The following is a 17690-nucleotide window of genomic DNA, read 5'->3' on the forward strand; positions in this document are numbered from 1 at the left end:
GTTTAAACCCTAACTACAGGTTAACTCCACGAGTTGCCAACAAGTGGCCAAAGTTTTCGTCTACTGCCTGAACTGAATTGCAGATCACTTCTCAAAGTCTGGTCGCTTAAGTGCTAGTTGCCCTATACTCCACTCTACTTCAAATACCACTAGGTTAGCAAAAGTATAATGACACAACTAAAGACACAATAAGACACACACACAAACTATGAGAAACAATTACAATAAAAATGGCAGCTCTTACCTTCACAATAGACGAAGCAAAAAAGAAAGAGCTACCAGCAAAATGCGAATATCGTGCGCTCGAAAATCAACCGAGCGTGAAACAATTTAATCCTTTAAGAAAGGGAGTCGAGTTTCTAACATACCGGCCCCGAAAATGCGTATGACATTTTCTACTTTGTGAAATAGACGAGACTAAACATAATGTACTGGGTGATCGTAACCTGTTTACATAGCCTGACATCAGAAATTCAAGCCTGACCAAAGTGGCCAACAAAAAAAAAATGCGTATGAATAAAATGAAATACACACAAGGACCCATCTTACAATTCTATACACAATAAGGCTCCTAGGAGTAACGACATCGACGGATAGGAAAGCTGATGCTAGACTTCAATGTCACACTGCACAACTTCAAGGTAAAGTAGGCTAGTACATGTAACAAACTTAAGCCACTTTGGCTGAAGACATAAAATTGAAAACACGCATAACTTGTCACCATTGTCAGCGGTATCAAAGCATGCCGAGGCAGCGAGTGATACAGTGGAAAATAAAGACCAGCACATTACACATTGGCTATCAGTATACGAAATTCTCACATGCCACAGCAACGTCGAGCTGAATCGACAACGAGACTGAGAGCGTCCACACAAATAAACACCAATACAGGCATGCAACAGTGACTGGAATATAATATTACGTAGTCGTTTCACTCAAGATTAAAACGTCATTTTAATGTTGAGTGAAGCCTTCAGTCACACTACGACTGAGAAGCACTGTAGCTACAATACAACTGAGAAACAACCACAAAACCGGAGATAAACAATAGCTGACATATACGGGAATAAACAACAGTTGCAGCGGCAACGTCGAAATGAATCGACAACGAGAGGGTTCACACAATCATATTAAAGAATACAGATAATGTCAGAAGTAATTAGCCAGTTTAACTGAATGAAGAGTTCTCGAAGGCAATAAAATTATTAAAATAGATTTTAAACAGATTTTTGATACTAAGTCACATTACAGAAACTAGTTAGCAATCGAATCCTGAATAGGCATGAGTGACAATCCAGTTAAAACCAATACCACACAACCGTGATACGAAAATACAACACAAGTTTCTAACCTACATGAGGTCATGACAAAAACGACGCAAGCATGCACATTATGCGACCATTGTCACCTGTGTCCGAGCATGCAAAAGCAGCGCATGACACAGCCGAGAATGGTGGCCAAAAAATTCATCAATGAGCGTACCAACCTGAGGACGTACAGGTACCAGCAAATGTTACTTCATCAGTTGCGATGCTCACCAGTTAACACAAGGCCAAGGTAGCAAAACAAGAAAACTGACATGAGATACTACGCAGATATGCTTCACCCAACATCAAACATGGTTGTAATGTTGAGTGAAATCTCCAAGGTCATAAGACAAGAAAAAGGCGACGTTAATTGGCACCTGATCAACATTACCGTAAATAAGGTGTTACTAGTTAGTGTAACAAACTAACAATAGATAAACAAAATAACAATGTTGCCACCGCCACCACCGTAAACAAATTAGCCTACTACAGAATACTAAACAAGTCAATAATAATAAAAGAAAAACGGCCTTTGAAATTAAAATGCCGATGAAAGGCCACAAGGTAGGCCTACTACAAAATTAGTCAAAGTCGGTTTTACAGTCCTGCAACAGACAATTTCAAACATAGTCTTGCAAATGTCCCTCGAGCAGACAGATCTTCCTGGTATCCCTCATGAGCACTGCATCCGCTGTTCGCACGCGGACCCTCCGCACAAGACCGTCCTTGTCGGGAAAGCATTCTTCAACGATGGCTTTAGGCCAGGTGCCCCTTTTAGCGTTGTTGTCCATCAGTAGCACGAGATCACCTGGTTCAAGGTTGGGTGAAGTACCCCACCACTTCTGCCTAGGCTGCAGCAAGGGAAGGTACTCACTCATCCAACGGCTCCAGAACATTTCTGCTAGGTATTGCGTCTTACGCCACGACCGCTTGTATCGATCACTCTTCATAAAAACGTCCGGCGGCAATGAGTCGTCGATAGAGCCGGTTAACAACATTGATGGAGTTAAGGCACTTAAGTCTCTGGGATCTGTGGACACGTCTGTTATTGGACGGTTGTTAAGGATCGATTCAATTTCGGTTACCAGGGTAAGCAAATCGAAGTCGTCGAGAGTGGCTTCACCAACAACAGCACGCATGATTTTTCGAATGCTACGAATCATTCTTTCCCAAACGCCACCTGCGTGGGAACAAGTCGGAACATTAAACGACCACTCGATATTGTCCTGGAGCATTGCCTCCTGAAGCTGGTGGCCGTTCCAAGCTTTGATACCGTCATTCAGCTCTCGTTCGGCGCCTTTGAAATTCGTGCCGTTGTCACTGAACATTAGCTTTGGCTTTTGTCTTCTGCTGGTGAACCGACGAAAGGACTGGATGAAAGCGGAGGCCCCCAGCGACTGGGCGATTTCTAGGTGGACGGCCCTAGTTGCCATACAGGTAAAAACGACGACGTACCTCTTTACGTCACTTCTGCCAAGCCTTACAACGAGCGGACCCATCAGATCCACACCTGTCGCAGCAAAGGGTGGGTTTCCAGCTGTGACCCTGGCCTCGGGAAGACTTGCCATGCGTTGACTTCCAGTACTGCTATTATAAAGGCGGCACTTAAAGCAGGAATGAAGCACTCTTCGCACGGCTGCTCGTCCGCGCAGTATCCAGAACTGTTTACGAATCGAATTCAGGACATGAGACACTCCACTGTGGCCTTCCTTCTCATGGTGGTCCTGAATTATCATGTCAGTTATTCGATGCTTGCTCGGGAGAATGATTGGATGTTTGGTTTGAAAAGGGAGAGCTGAATGTTGTAAACGCCCATCCGAACGCATGATTCCGTTGAGAACAAAAGGGCTTAGTTGACGCAACTCCTGGAAGTAGCTGGCGTTTCGCATTTCTTGGTCGGAGTGTAGTCTTTCTGGTGACGTACAATCGGATACGTTTGGCAACGCACGCATGGCGTCATGAAAGGCGTCCCATTGAACTTGCTGTAAGATTGCTATAGTTGCGTTTTTCAGTTCATCCACGGTGAGACGTCCTACAACCGGAGGCGAGAAACCCTGCAAATACTTCCATTTCATGAATTGCTTCCATTTCAACCACCAGGCGGTTAGTCGTTGTGCGGTCTTGTACTTAGAGCAGCGCGCTAGCAGCTCATGCAGATAGCTCACGGGAGATGTGACGATGGCGCAGATGTTTGTCTTTTTCAACTCTGGATCATCCGAGGTAAGGTCCTTGATGCAATTCGGTTGTTGAGGCCAACTAGCCTCGGGTTTAAGTAAAAATGGCGGCCCCTTGAACCACAAGTCAGCAACCTCAGCCTTGTCAGGCATTAACCCACGTGATGCAATATCAGCGGGGTTTTCTTCAGTAGGAACATGGCGCCACTGACGGGGTACAGTATGTGCGTGAATTTGTTGCAGGCGGTTGGCCACGAAAGTTTGAAAACGGGTGGAAACATTGTTAATATACTGAAGCACAATCGTCGCGTCTGTCCACAAAACTACGCTATCAAAATTGAAGTCCATTTCGCGACAAATGAACGAACACAACTTTACGGCGATGGTGGCAGCGGTCAATTCTAGGCGCGGGATGGTTACCGGCTTGAGAGGGGCGACACGGGACTTTCCCATACAAAACATGTTGTCAATGTGACCGTTGGCATATACAACACGAATGTAGCATGCAACACCGTAGCCTATGACGCTGGCATCACTAAATACGTGCAATCCAACATGGCCGATTACCTGCTCCTGACGTTTGAGGCTTCGATGGATGGAAATACCACCAAGATGAGGAAGTCCATTCAACCAAGCCTCCCACGTCTGTCTTCGCGACTCGTCGAGTGGATCATCCCATTCCGTTCCACTTTGACACGCTTCCTGCAAAAGCTTACGGGCTGGCAGGATAAAGGGCTGCACAAACCCCAGGACATCGTTGGTCACAGCGGTAAACCATAATCTCTTCGTGGGAAAATTTTAACATAAAGTTCCCGAATCCGTTCGTCTGTATATAATGACCGAAGAAACACACACTTGAACTTCTTTTCAAACAGTGTATTTCTGTAAAATTAGCCCGAGGCTATCGAAATGGGTATGCAACGCCTTGCACCTCTAAAAACTGTCACTACGATACAGATTACTTGGATAAAAGACGGAGAATTTGTCCAGCTAGCAAGCACCAAATAAACCAGTTAAATGTGCGACCGACTTCCAACAAACAACTTCGAGAATGAATCAGAAAAATTTGTGATAACTCAAAGGCGACGCAACATTTCATGTTTAAACCGGTTTCAACAGGATTGACACGAGTCTTACGGACGATGGTGCAATTTTGGCTCATGTTTTAGGAATTTCCATGACGTAATATTCAGTAGACCCGAACGGTTTCTACATGACGTTTGACCAGGCGAACAACCGTCTGTAACATAGCGGCCCCTAGTTATGACAGTCTGACATGGCATAACCAAAAAAGAATTGACGACAATTGTGAGCCAATGAATAAAAACACATGATACACAAATTGTTTGAATCACTCACGTTTAAGTTAATACGCAAATACAAAGGGCATGCAAAGAATGAACAGCAATAAGAATAAACACGACGATACATGAAATTGGTACCATAGGTATTAGGTACACGCAAAAATGATGCTATATACAATGATTGCGATAATAACCGACTGTTCTGGGTTCAGACAAGTGTCGGCCACCGCAGACAAAACCAGGCTCAAACCCTAACACTTAGGTGTTCTTTACGGGGGCGAGGCACGAAATATCCCTCAACACATAGTCTACTTTCACTTTCCCCGTACTCTCATCATAGTTGCAGACGGCAACTTTAGCTCTACGAACCACAGGCTTCCCTTTCCTAATTTGTGGAACTACCTCATGCACCCTCCCAAGTTGATACTTCCCACGTTTACCGATGTCCTGGAGAGAACCTACCACTACAAGTTGACCAGGCTCCAAATTCTCGGCCATTTTTAGCCATTTTTTCCGGCCCTGAAGACCTGGCAAGTAAAAATCGATCCATTTACTCCAAAACTGCTGAGAAAGTGACAAATTGAACCGATAATCTCTTCTTAATTGGTCACGATCATGTGGTTGCCCAACAGCACAGTATGGGTCTAAGTATGGGGTCAAAAGTGAGGCAGGGGTGATGACAGTAAAATCCCTAGGGTCGTCACTCAAAGGTACCAAAGGGCGTTCGTTCACGATCCGAACGGCACTGCCTGTGTACGTAAGCAGTTCAATAAAACTGGGCTTACGTATTGAAGAGTCCAAAATGTGAAAAAACGCGATTTTAAATTGTTTAACCATTGCCTCCCAGGCGCCACCTTGCGCCGGAGCATACGGAGGTATAAATTCCCAGTTTATCTCTCTCTGTCTCAGGGCATTGTGAAATTCAGCTGATTCTATCAACTCGGGTAACTTCTTAGATGCTGCCTGAAAGGTGCTTCCATTGTCGGAATAGATAGCATTAACCTGCCCACGTAAATCTGTAAACCGTGTAAAGGCAAGTAAAAAATCACTCAGCGACAATGGCGTAACCAGCTCAACATGAATAGCGCGAGATGCCATACATGTGAACAAGAGTCCCCAAGCTTTTTTGTGACTTCTACCTTCAACAAAAGTTAAAGGTCCAAGATAATCTAAGCCGCAATCAAAAAAGGGTTTCCTATGCGCAGTTGTGCGAGACAAAGGTAAATCAGACATGAGCTGCCTTATAGGTCGAGCTTTCTCAATCGCGCATACACCACAGTCATTAAGATACCTCTTCACGGAGGCATTACCATTAGCGATCCAAAACTTCTGTCGCGTAGACAACAAAGTGTGCTGTACTCCACAGTGCGCATTTCCATTATGATGCGACAGTACAACAAGCCTAGTGAAGGGGTGCTTCGAAGGCAAAACAATCGGATGCTTTGCTTCAAGAGAGATCTCGGGAGAATTACTTAAGCGCCCTTCAATGCGGATTACACCAGCGTCATCTACACAAGGTCTGTACTTTTTAAGTGAACGTAATTCTTTCAACCGTTCCTTCTCACGTTGCGAAGCGCCAACACTACCTCGCTTTATCACTTCCTCAAGGGCATCCGGCGATCGTTTGGTCATTAAATGTACCACATCGCCATACACGCTCTTCTGAACAAACTTCACAGCCAACTCTGAAGCACTGTTAAGATAAGATGCATCCAGTTTTGGCTTCACAGAGCTACGCTTTCTCGTTTTACAGCACAAAAATTCAACAAAAGCAACCAAATAAGCGATTCTCTTTTTCATAACATACAAAGAAGGTGCGGCCTCGATCAATCTGTGAAGACCACCCTGTCCAACGTCAAGCGACTCCTCTTCGTCACGAAGATATAGGCTATGGACAGGTACTGGAGTGGCATTTTCTACAGATGGAATTTCCTCACACTGGTAGAGAAGACTAGAACCATTTAACCACAACTCTCGAAATTCTTTCTTTGTAATAAGATTTGGCCTTGTGCCAACATCAGCTGGGTTCATATCGGTAGGGCAAAAACGCCAATCCTGGGCTCCAGACAACAATAAAATATGCTCAACTCGACGCGTAATAAACTTATTGAAACGTAAATCAGGGTTTTTAACCCACTGCAACACAGTACGAGAATCACACCAAAAATACTTAAGGCAGTCGGGCATCTTCAATGCCTCGTAGGCCTGCTTCACGAGTCTTGCTGTATTCAAAGCGGCAACAAGCTCTTTCCTAGCTATCGGCCAAGAAAACTGATTTTTTACAACAATGGTAGATTTACCCAGAACGAAAGACACACTCGGAACTCCGTTAACCAGTCTACGTAAGTAAACAACAGAAGAGAAAGCTTGATTCGAAGCATCACTAAACCCATGCAATTGATATGAAACAATATCATCCGGACTGCACACACCAGAGTTTGCAAAATACCATCTCGGTAACGAAAAATCCTTAAGCAGGTCCAAAGAGCGAAGCCACGACTCCCACTCTTTAACAAAGCTATCAGGGACCTCGGTGTCCCAATCAAACTTGTCTATCGCCAATTGCTGAAGTATAAGGCGTGCTTTTAGAAAAAATGGCGCTCCAAAGCCTAGCGGATCAAAATTTTGTCCAAGCTGACTGAGCATACTTCGGCGCGTGTGTTTAGCTAAGGGCTTTAAGGAACATGCGATACGCATCTCGTCAGACTCGGTTTGCCACACACAACCCAATGTCTTCGCTGATGGCAAAGTCATATTTTCAGTCTGAAAGTCAATGTCACGAATCAAAGGTGAAAGCATCTCATTATCCAAATTTGACAAGACAATCATAGCCTCCTTGTTAGCACTCCACTTACCAAGTTTAAACCCACGGCTATCAAACAAAGCAATTGATTCATGAGTGATTTGCTGAGCTTCCTCTAAGCTATCAGCCGAAAATATAAAATCATCCATGTACATATTATTTGCAATATTGCAGAGAGTCAATTCACCAGCACTGCTGGGATTCTGCTCGATCATTTTCTTTATAGCCAAGCAAGCGATATACGGGCTACTCTTTATTCCCCAAGGGTGTACACAAAAACGAAATGGTACCATCCTACCATTTTCAAGGTCATCATCTTCAAACCACAATATACGAAACAAGTCCCTTTGCGACTCAGGTAACTTTATTTGAAAGAAGCATTTAGTCACATCAGCCATGAGACCAAATCTACCAAGCCGAAATCTAGCCAAGACATCTACCAGAGGGTTTAACAAGTCAGGACCCGAAAACATTACATCATTAACACAAGTTTCTCGAAATTCAGACTTGCCATCGTAAACAATGCGCTTTTTTAATTGTGACGTAACAAAGTATGGTAAATACCATTCAAATCCCTTGACATTTCCTGCTTCACCAGTACGCTCAATATAGCCATTTGATTTAAGATCTTTCATGGTGTCAGTAAGGAAATCACGAAGTTCAGGTTGTTTTAAAGCTTTCTTTCTTAAAGCAGCAGCTCTATCTGACGCCAACACAAAATTGTTAGGTAGTTCAATATCTTCCTTCAACGGAACAGGTATCTCAAATCGACCATCTTTCAACTCAATATTCGGTTCAACAAGTTCTCTAGCCAACTTATCATTGCGAGACAATTCACAGGTTTCATTTTGCAAGGTCAAATCCTGAATGACTTTATTCAGGTCTGCTATTTCCATATCGCGAGACTCAATTTTACGCTGAAAGCCAGAGATGACATCCGACTCTGAAGACGTCTGCACTCTGCACACTTTAGCAACGCTTTCATCTAAGGGTGACTTACCACCACAAGCCAACCAACCGAGAGGAGTGAGTAAAGCATGCGGTTCACTACGATTTTCACCAACACGTTCTTCTTTTGCCCACATCAAATAAGCGTTGTCGTTGCCAATCAGTACATCTACAGTACTACAATCATTCAAATGAAACATATTCACGTCATGAAAATGACGGAAACCATTTAAATCTTGTTTATGCGGTAAAGTTTTAACATCATCAGCCCAAGCTGGGTTAACCACCGAAGTTATATCACAAAACAGTTCATCTGTCTCTAACGACTGGATGTTGAGTTTGACAAGGTCAGCACAAGTAGCTTTCTGACCAGCCAGGGTATCCATTTTAAACGACGCTTTATCGTACGGATTAAGATCAAGTTCACACACCAAGTCACTCGAAACAAACGTCAACTGCGAACCAGGATCATGCTGACAATACACCAACTTCGATTTGCCAGTCATTGGATTCAAAACACGAGCAGCAGTAACGCGGTTAAAGGCTGCTTTAACATTTCCAATCTTAACATTACGCACAGGAACTCTGGCACGAGCATCATCTTTCCCAACCGAATCCAGAGAATCACGTGACGTCACATAAAAATCATGCAGAAGAAAATAGTGTTTCCTATCGTTGTTAGGCCCACACTTACGACAGTTGTTTGCATGAACGCAATCCCTAACCATATGCTGGCGCAAACAATTCAAGCATTTGCCAGCTTTCACAATGACATCTCTCCGATCTTTAGGTGTCAAGCGCAAAAATTCTTTACAATTAGACAAAAAATGATATTCAACTTGACCACGTGACGAACAACAAATGCATGCCGGTAGGTTTTTACGTCTGGCTTCACCACCGCGCGGTGCGCCAACAACAGTCGAGTACTGCGAACTCCCTGACATCACATCATCATGGGGTTTTACGGACGTCTGCCTAACCGGACATGAAGGCAATTTTCCTTTGCCAAACTTTTTAAAATGCTGCGACTCACCAGAATCGCCCATTAGCATAATGCTAAAATCAGTCGACTTACGCGTTTCCTCTCGTACAACAAAATCGAACAAACTCTGAAAAGTAGGCTCATTAGTGCCACCATACTGATCACCTAAAAAGTCAAGATAACGCTGCTTAGCGTCAAACGGGAGTCGCTTAGCCAAATCCAAAACAAAACGTCCTTTCAATTTGTCACGCTGACCATAAGCTTGCGCGTAAAGCAAACACTGCGATAATTCATCTTTAAACTCTTTCAGATCACTGGAAGAGGTCGAAGTCAATTTGCTACCATAGCGATACTTTCTAATTTCCGGTTCTGCAAAAAGACCTCCACGAACCCCAAAACGCTGGGACAAGCGAGCTAACGACATTTCTATCCTGTCTTCCTCTGACAAGCCAGGGGTGTCAGAAACCAAATTAGCAATCGTTTGCGCAGCTGTTCTAACACAAGCTGCTTGTAACAAAGTCAAACGAGTCCCCTTAAAGGGCGAAGCTGCCATTAAGGCCGTAACACGATTTTTAAAGAAGATAAATGGCATATTATTACCATCGTAACCAATCAAGGCCGCCTTATCGAAAAACGTCCTACTATTTTGGTATTCAAAAAAGCAATCCTGCTGTTGAGAACTCGATTTAGCGGGAGAAGACAAGCTATATCCCTTAAGGGGCTGAGTGGGCTCAGTCACGTGCACAGCCCGATCTCGATCCTCACACACGTTAAAATCAGGAGACGCGATACGCCTCTCACAACCACTCAAATTACGTGTAGCTGGGCGACCAAAACCTAGCGGCGCAGAAAACTGTGAAGGGGGCAAAGCATTACTACTAATGGCGGCCCCGTGACCTGTACGCTCTGGGGGAGGAGTTCGGTTGTAATTCGCAGACCTTGGCTCTACAGCATTCGGAAGACCCTTAGCCGCGGCCCCGAGACCTCCTGAAACAGCTGGAAAACGTGTGGATTGCCCTGGTCTACTCACAGGTTGAACGGGCGTTTGGAAAAGGTTATGTAAATTAAACTGCGATTGATGTTCATTTCTGGAATGCCTAGAAAAGCTCTTCTTAGAGCTACGCCGGGAGCCCGCCTCTGATCGATATTCAGCTAAAACTACCTCTTTACGTTGTTCAGCCCTCAACTGAGCGTCTTTGAGTGCGAACTCAGCAGCTCTCGCTTCGGCTCTCGCGGCGGCCTCAGCTGCTCTCGCTTCGGCCTCAGCTCTCGCGGCGGCCTCAGCTCGAATGGCCTCAGCTCTCGCGGCAGCCTCAGCTCGAATGGCCTCAGCTCTCGCGGCAGCCTCAGCAGCTCTCGCTTCGGCCTCAGCTCTCGCGGCAGCCTCAGCAGCTCTCGCTTCGGCCTCAGCTTGTATCTGGAGCTCCTCTCGTCTTAGCTGCAGGTTAATTTGTGCCACTATCCGAGACGAAGTCCTAGACATCCTAGTGCTTACATTTGAGGCGCTATCCTCAGGATGTATGTCAGCATCCAACATATCTGAGAACTCACTTTCTTTTTGTTCAAAGTTATTTTTTAACGAGTTAAATTCGGGATCTACCCTATCACGAAGTTCTGCCAAGATTGCAGAGTTAAAGATTTTAGTCAAAAGAGCATGGAAATGCCGTAATTCCTCTTCTAAAGTAGATAACTTAGATCTAAAAATTAACAGTTCCTGCTTATCACTCAAAGAACCTAGGGCTACAGAAAGTTTCCCAATTTGAGTCAAAATATCCCGTCTAAGATGCCGGGCCTCTCGAACTGACTTAGCCTCATCGTTAATGGGTCCCTCCCCAGAATGGCCTGCCCGATCGCAAAGAACATCATCAGGCTTAAACTCAGTCGAGTCTACGGCGGTCGAGTCCTTGTCGCCACCGAGTGTAGACATATTAAATGTTGGGGCTAAATTTAACAATTAAAAAAATTAAGTTACACAAACACACAAATTTATTAGGCTACAGTAGTTATAAAAAACTTAACTGCAAAGACCGTAAAAAATACAAAAAAGAATTTAAATGCACGATACCGTAGCTGTACGAGTATGAAGTCCTAAAGTCCACAAACTTGCTTGGATTCTTCCACTTGAATCTACAAGCACAGATGGATTGTCTTTTAATCTTCTTTCTTGCCAATGATTGTCAAAGTTATTTTTCTTCAGTACCAAACTGAGAAGAAATGTCTTTACTTTTCTTTGCTTCTGTAAGAGTGTAGACTACCAACCAACAAATCTTCTTTTTATTATTTCTTGTATTTTTAATTAGTTCTTCTGCACTAGCTGACAACAAACACGTCGTTTATTTTTATGCCTTCAAGTGCTTCTTGGCCTACCAGCTAACAAAAATCGTTGTTTATTTTTCTTGCTTTAATTTCTTCTTGACCTACCAACTGACAAGAACTCGTCTTTTATTTTTTATGGTCACAGCGGTAAACCATAATCTCTTCGTGGGAAAATTTTAACATAAAGTTCCCGAATCCGTTCGTCTGTATATAATGACCGAAGAAACACACACTTGAACTTCTTTTCAAACAGTGTATTTCTGTAAAATTAGCCCGAGGCTATCGAAATGGGTATGCAACGCCTTGCACCTCTAAAAACTGTCACTACGATACAGATTACTTGGATAAAAGACGGAGAATTTGTCCAGCTAGCAAGCACCAAATAAACCAGTTAAATGTGCGACCGACTTCCAACAAACAACTTCGAGAATGAATCAGAAAAATTTGTGATAACTCAAAGGCGACGCAACATTTCATGTTTAAACCGGTTTCAACAGGATTGACACGAGTCTTACGGACGATGGTGCAATTTTGGCTCATGTTTTAGGAATTTCCATGACGTAATATTCAGTAGACCCGAACGGTTTCTACATGACGTTTGACCAGGCGAACAACCGTCTGTAACAATCGTACACCTGACTAACCATAGACAGCAGACCTCTTCTAGTAAATGGGTTTTGTTCAATGTTTACCTTTACCGAAAAACAATCCGACGAGATGTTCCAATAGACACCCAAGGCCTGCTCCGTCGGTAAGTCATGCAGACTCAGGTCCAACACCGACGACGCTCGATCTGCTTCCGGGATAGAGCTCATTACGTCAACCCTATTTGAAAGAAATTTGGTAAGGTTAAACCCACCACTGGCCAAAAGTCCTTTTAATTGGGTAATTGCTGTGACAGCTTCCTGGGAAGTGTTGTACGACTTAAGAAGGTCATCTACATAAAAATTTTTATCTACAGTTTGTAATACTTCATCAGTAGCTGCAGTTACGTTGTCACTGGCAGTTTTCTTGAGGGCAAACGCAGCACAACTCGGAGAGCATGTAGCTCCAAAGACCAGAACGTTCATCCTGTAGTCGACCGGGGTCTGGCTCATATCTCCATCCGGCCACCACAAAAATCGAAGGTCATCTCTGTCCTTCTCAGACACAAAGACCTGGTGAAACATGGCCTTTATGTCTGCTGCTACAGCGACATTACCTTGCCTGAATCGCAACAAAACACCAGTTAAATTATTGTTGAGGTCTGGTCCCTGTAAGAGTTTATCATTTAAGGAAACGTTTTGAAACTTAGCGGCACAGTCGAATACTACACGGAACTTTTTTCCGGTGCAATGGTGAGGCAGGTACCAGACGGTATCCGAACACTGTAATTTATCATCAGGCACACGACTAGCATAACCACTTTGAATGTAATCATTAACTTTCTCGCAATACTTACTGTGCAAGTCCGGATTTGCACTTAACTTACGTTTCAGACCTCCAAGACGCTTTTCTGCCACAAGTCGGTTGTTAGGCAGTGTCGCATTCTCCTTCCATGGCAGTTCCATCTCATAGTGGTCTCCTTGCTTGCGAATGGTGTGTTCCATAACCTTCAATGCTTGCCGGTCATTCAAAGAGGGCGCACCTATTTGGGGTTCATCGATGTCCTGAAAATCCTGATTTAAAATGTTAATTATCTGCTGACATGAGCTGTCAGCAGGTGACGACTTAACGAACAAGCATGTCGAGCAAACACCATTTGCGTCTGATACTGACTCGTAGTCTGACCCAAAAATAGTCCATCCCAGAGCAGTATGTAGCGCAAATGGCTGCCCAAACTGACCATACCTTTGCTCAGACGTTCTAAACATCTCATGAGCATTAGCCCCTATTAGCAACTCTACCTTTTTGGACTGCAATTGAGGAAGGTTTACATCTGCCAAGTGAGGATAACCTTTCAACGAATTGGCACCAGGGATGTTATCTTCCAAATGAGGCAACTCTCTTAGCACTCTACACGAAGGAATTCTAAAGGATTGATCCTCATTTATTCCCTGAACACACAATTTCCCTGCACTTATTCCACACTTACTTACCCCACTAATGCCTTGCAGCTCAATATCATCCCTTTTTGTTTGCATTTTAATTTACGAACCAGGCTTGTGCTACACAGGCATGTTGTTGAGCCTGTGTCCAACATAGCATATGTGGTAACAAATGAGTTTGAGCCTTCTTCCCACACTTTTACAGGGACAATGTTAAGCATAGCAGCACCCTTGCGACCTGAGCTTTTACGCGTCATGGCTACAACTTCCCTTTTTGAGAAGTCGCTTTGTTTAGGTCTTAAGTGGAGCAAAGAATTATGCCTTTTGTCACAAATTTTGCATGACTTTTTGAATGAACAGTCAGCTACGGTATGACCAGGTTTCAAGCAATTAAAACAGAGTTTACTTTCCTTTACAAACCTATGACGGTCCTCTGCTGTTTCCTCCAGAAAGGTAGCACAAACCCACAGCTGATGTGATTTACTGCAAAACTTACACAATATAGACTGGTTACTTACCTTAACGTTGTCATTCACAGCCAAAGTCTTAAACCTGTAACGCCGATCCTTGCCATCTCTGGTTCGAACGTCTGGGTCATTCCTCTTTTCCTTGAGATGAAAGACTTGCTGTGCCCATTCTGTTTGTGCATATGAGGCTGCATCTTCTACAATATCGATTAGGTCAGAGAAACATGGTCTCATGTTAGCCTTTTCTCTAGCATGAGACAGAATCGAAAATTGCTCTCGAACCTTCAATGGCAGTCGAGTTAGAATTTTATGCAATAATTCAGAACCATTGAGCTCAGTTAAAATGCCTTTGCTTTCAAACAAGCACCTACAGTTATTCATTTTTATGGCGAGCTGGCTCAATTGTTCTGAATCACTCTCACGGATGGAAGGGCCCCTGGTAAGTTCATCTTTGGCCCTTTGCATTAAACGCATGTTGCTACCATACTTACCATTTAACAGGCTCCAAGCCTTGCGATAACCATCACTCTTGTCCATATAAGATGAACAACCCTGTATTAGGTTCAATGCATCCCCTTCCAAATACATTTGAAGGTACATCAAACGATGATGGTCATTTGGACAGTAGGGCTCTACAAATGTGAAAAACTCCTGCGTAAAAGAACTATAAAAGGAGATATCTCCATTAAATTTCTTTAACGTGAGTTTGGGTAAATGCATTGGTGGGGCATGCTGGGATGGAGGTGCTTGATGCAAATGCATAGGATATGCATGCTGAGAGTGAGGTAGCGATGCTCGAGGTGAATGCATAGGTGGCGTAAGCTGAGATAGCGATGCTTGGGGTTGCTGATAGGGACTGGGCTGAAACGCTGACCCCATACGAGTACCTGCCATAGCATTATGCTGGATTGGCAGCGTAGGCCCAAAAGATTGCCCTAGAATAAAGCCTGGAGGAGGGCGAGGTGACATAGGCCCAAAAAACGGTTTATTGTCATCAACCTCAGGCATCTCCTGCTTGGGAGTTTCATCCAGAATCAAAAGGTCAGATTGGTGACGACTAAGTGGGCTTTCAAACTCAGTTCGGCCTATGGGTTTGGAATAAAATGGTTCACTGGGACCTAGGTCCACAGCACCTTTCAATGGCAGTAATGAACTGTCTCCCTCCACATTTCCTAATTTGCTCTTGAGCAGAGACATCAATTGTTCTTGCCTATGATTAGCTTCAGCCTCCCTCTCACGAGATAGTTTTAATTCTTGCTGCATCTTTATCAAAAGAGCAGCAAGGTCAGGGTTGGAAGCTTCATGATTAGGTTTAACAGCGTTAAAACCACTAGCCTCAGAACTCATGTCTGTAAATTTACAATTAGTAAACACAATAATTATAACCCACAAGTAGTTTAACCAGCAGCCTATAAACTGACAAGGCTACGGTACTTCAACAATTATGAAGATAACAAAACTACAAGAATTAATGATCAAGCTACAAGAGGAATTAGCTAATACAAATGGTTACAATTAAACCAACTTACAAATGGTTACAATTAAACCAACTTACAAATCAACAAACAAATGACAATGGTATGGACTGACACACAATTGCTTAGTGCAATCCAAATACTTAGCACATACAAAACTTACCTTTTACTAACAGACCAGGTGAATGTCACATACGGTACCAAGCTAAAGTTACTAAATAAAAAAGTTTTGTAATTTTATGTCAACAAAATCACTTTATGCAGTAGGCTACACAAAACCATACTACACCAAAGGGAAAAACTTCAAATTTTATTGTAATGATGTAGAGTTTAAACCCTAACTACAGGTTAACTCCACGAGTTGCCAACAAGTGGCCAAAGTTTTCGTCTACTGCCTGAACTGAATTGCAGATCACTTCTCAAAGTCTGGTCGCTTAAGTGCTAGTTGCCCTATACTCCACTCTACTTCAAATACCACTAGGTTAGCAAAAGTATAATGACACAACTAAAGACACAATAAGACACACACACAAACTATGAGAAACAATTACAATAAAAATGGCAGCTCTTACCTTCACAATAGACGAAGCAAAAAAGAAAGAGCTACCAGCAAAATGCGAATATCGTGCGCTCGAAAATCAACCGAGCGTGAAACAATTTAATCCTTTAAGAAAGGGAGTCGAGTTTCTAACACCTCGACTACAGAAGGAAAATTCATCTATAGCATATTTCGATTCTTCTTGTTTGTGCAATAAATTTTTGAATTACATCGTCGTAGAAAGCTTGCTTTTGCTTCGCTTCTAGCAAAAGTTCCTTCTCTATTGAAAGCAAGCTGAGCGAGCTCAGTCTTTCTTGTCCTTGTGTGGAACGCAAGCAGGTATGTATTCTCTTTAGTGCTGAGAAGCTTTGAGATCTTTGAGATCAGATTCTGTTACGGCCAATCTCTGTACAAATCAAACGTCATGTAAAACCGTTCAGGTCTACTGAATCTTACGTCATGGAAATCCCTAAAACATGAGCAGAGATTGCACCATCGTTCGTAAGACTTGTATCACACCTGTTGAGAATTACTTCACAATGCATATGGATTATTGCGTCACATAACTGCGTACGTGAGTTTGAGATATTGCCATGTATTCTGATCATTCGTAAAATTGTTGCTTGAAGTTAGTCGCAAATTTAACTGTTTCGCTTAGTGCTGCTAGCTGGACAAAATTTCTGTCTTTTAACTAAGTAGTTTGGATTGTAGTGACAAGTTTTTAGTGGTGTATCGCGTTGCACCCCATTTTCGACAGCCGTGGGCTATTTTACAGAAATACAATTCTTGAAAGGACGTTTAAGAAGAGTGTTTCTTTTCGGTCATTGCATTCAGACGAACGGATCCGGGAATCTTATCTTACAATTTTCCCACGAAGAGATTATGGTTTACCGCTGTGACCATAAAAAATAAAAGACGAGTTCTTGTCAGTTGGTAGGCTGCAGAAGCATAAAAAAATAAAAGACGTTACTCTGTCTAGTGTTTGGTACCGAAGCAAAATAATAAAGACGAAGTTGTTGGTTGGTAGGCTACAGAAGCAAAGAAATAATAAAAGAAGATCTTGTTGGTTGGTAGTCTACAGAAGCGAAAGAAAATTAAAGACATTTCTTCTCAGTTGATACTGAAGAACTTCAAGCTAAAAATTAAAGGCGTTTCTTTGTTGGTTCTGAAGAAAAAGCAACATTGACATTCATTGGCAAGAAAAAAGATTAAAGACAATCGATCTGTGCTTGAACATTCAAGTGAACGAATCCAAGCAAGTTTTGTGGAACTTAAGGACTTCATATATATAACCCTACAACTACGGTATTGTGCATTTAAATTCTTTTTGCATTTTTTACGGTCTTTGC

At 43.0% G+C, this 17690-nt stretch overlaps 1 protein-coding gene across 1 annotated transcript; it reads right to left on the reverse strand.

The window, feature by feature from the left end:
* Nucleotides 1-1152: 1152 nt before the first annotated feature.
* Nucleotides 1153-2560, reverse strand: LOC145767571 (uncharacterized). Its single transcript, XM_082579418.1, has one exon. It carries the CDS (start codon nucleotides 2540-2542, stop codon nucleotides 1928-1930), a length of 615 nt encoding a protein of 204 aa, XP_082435544.1. The 5' UTR covers nucleotides 2543-2560; the 3' UTR covers nucleotides 1153-1927.
* Between the last annotated feature and the right edge of the window lie 15130 nt (nucleotides 2561-17690).

Source organism: Aplidium turbinatum, chromosome 3, assembly GCF_918807975.1.
Source record: "Aplidium turbinatum chromosome 3, kaAplTurb1.1, whole genome shotgun sequence".
Classification (NCBI taxonomy): Eukaryota; Metazoa; Chordata; class Ascidiacea; order Aplousobranchia; family Polyclinidae; genus Aplidium; species Aplidium turbinatum.

Coding starts and splice junctions, on each gene's coding strand:
- LOC145767571 (XM_082579418.1), bottom strand. CDS start 2,542: ATGCTCCAGGACAATATCGAGTGGTCGTTTAATGTTCCGACTTGTTCC.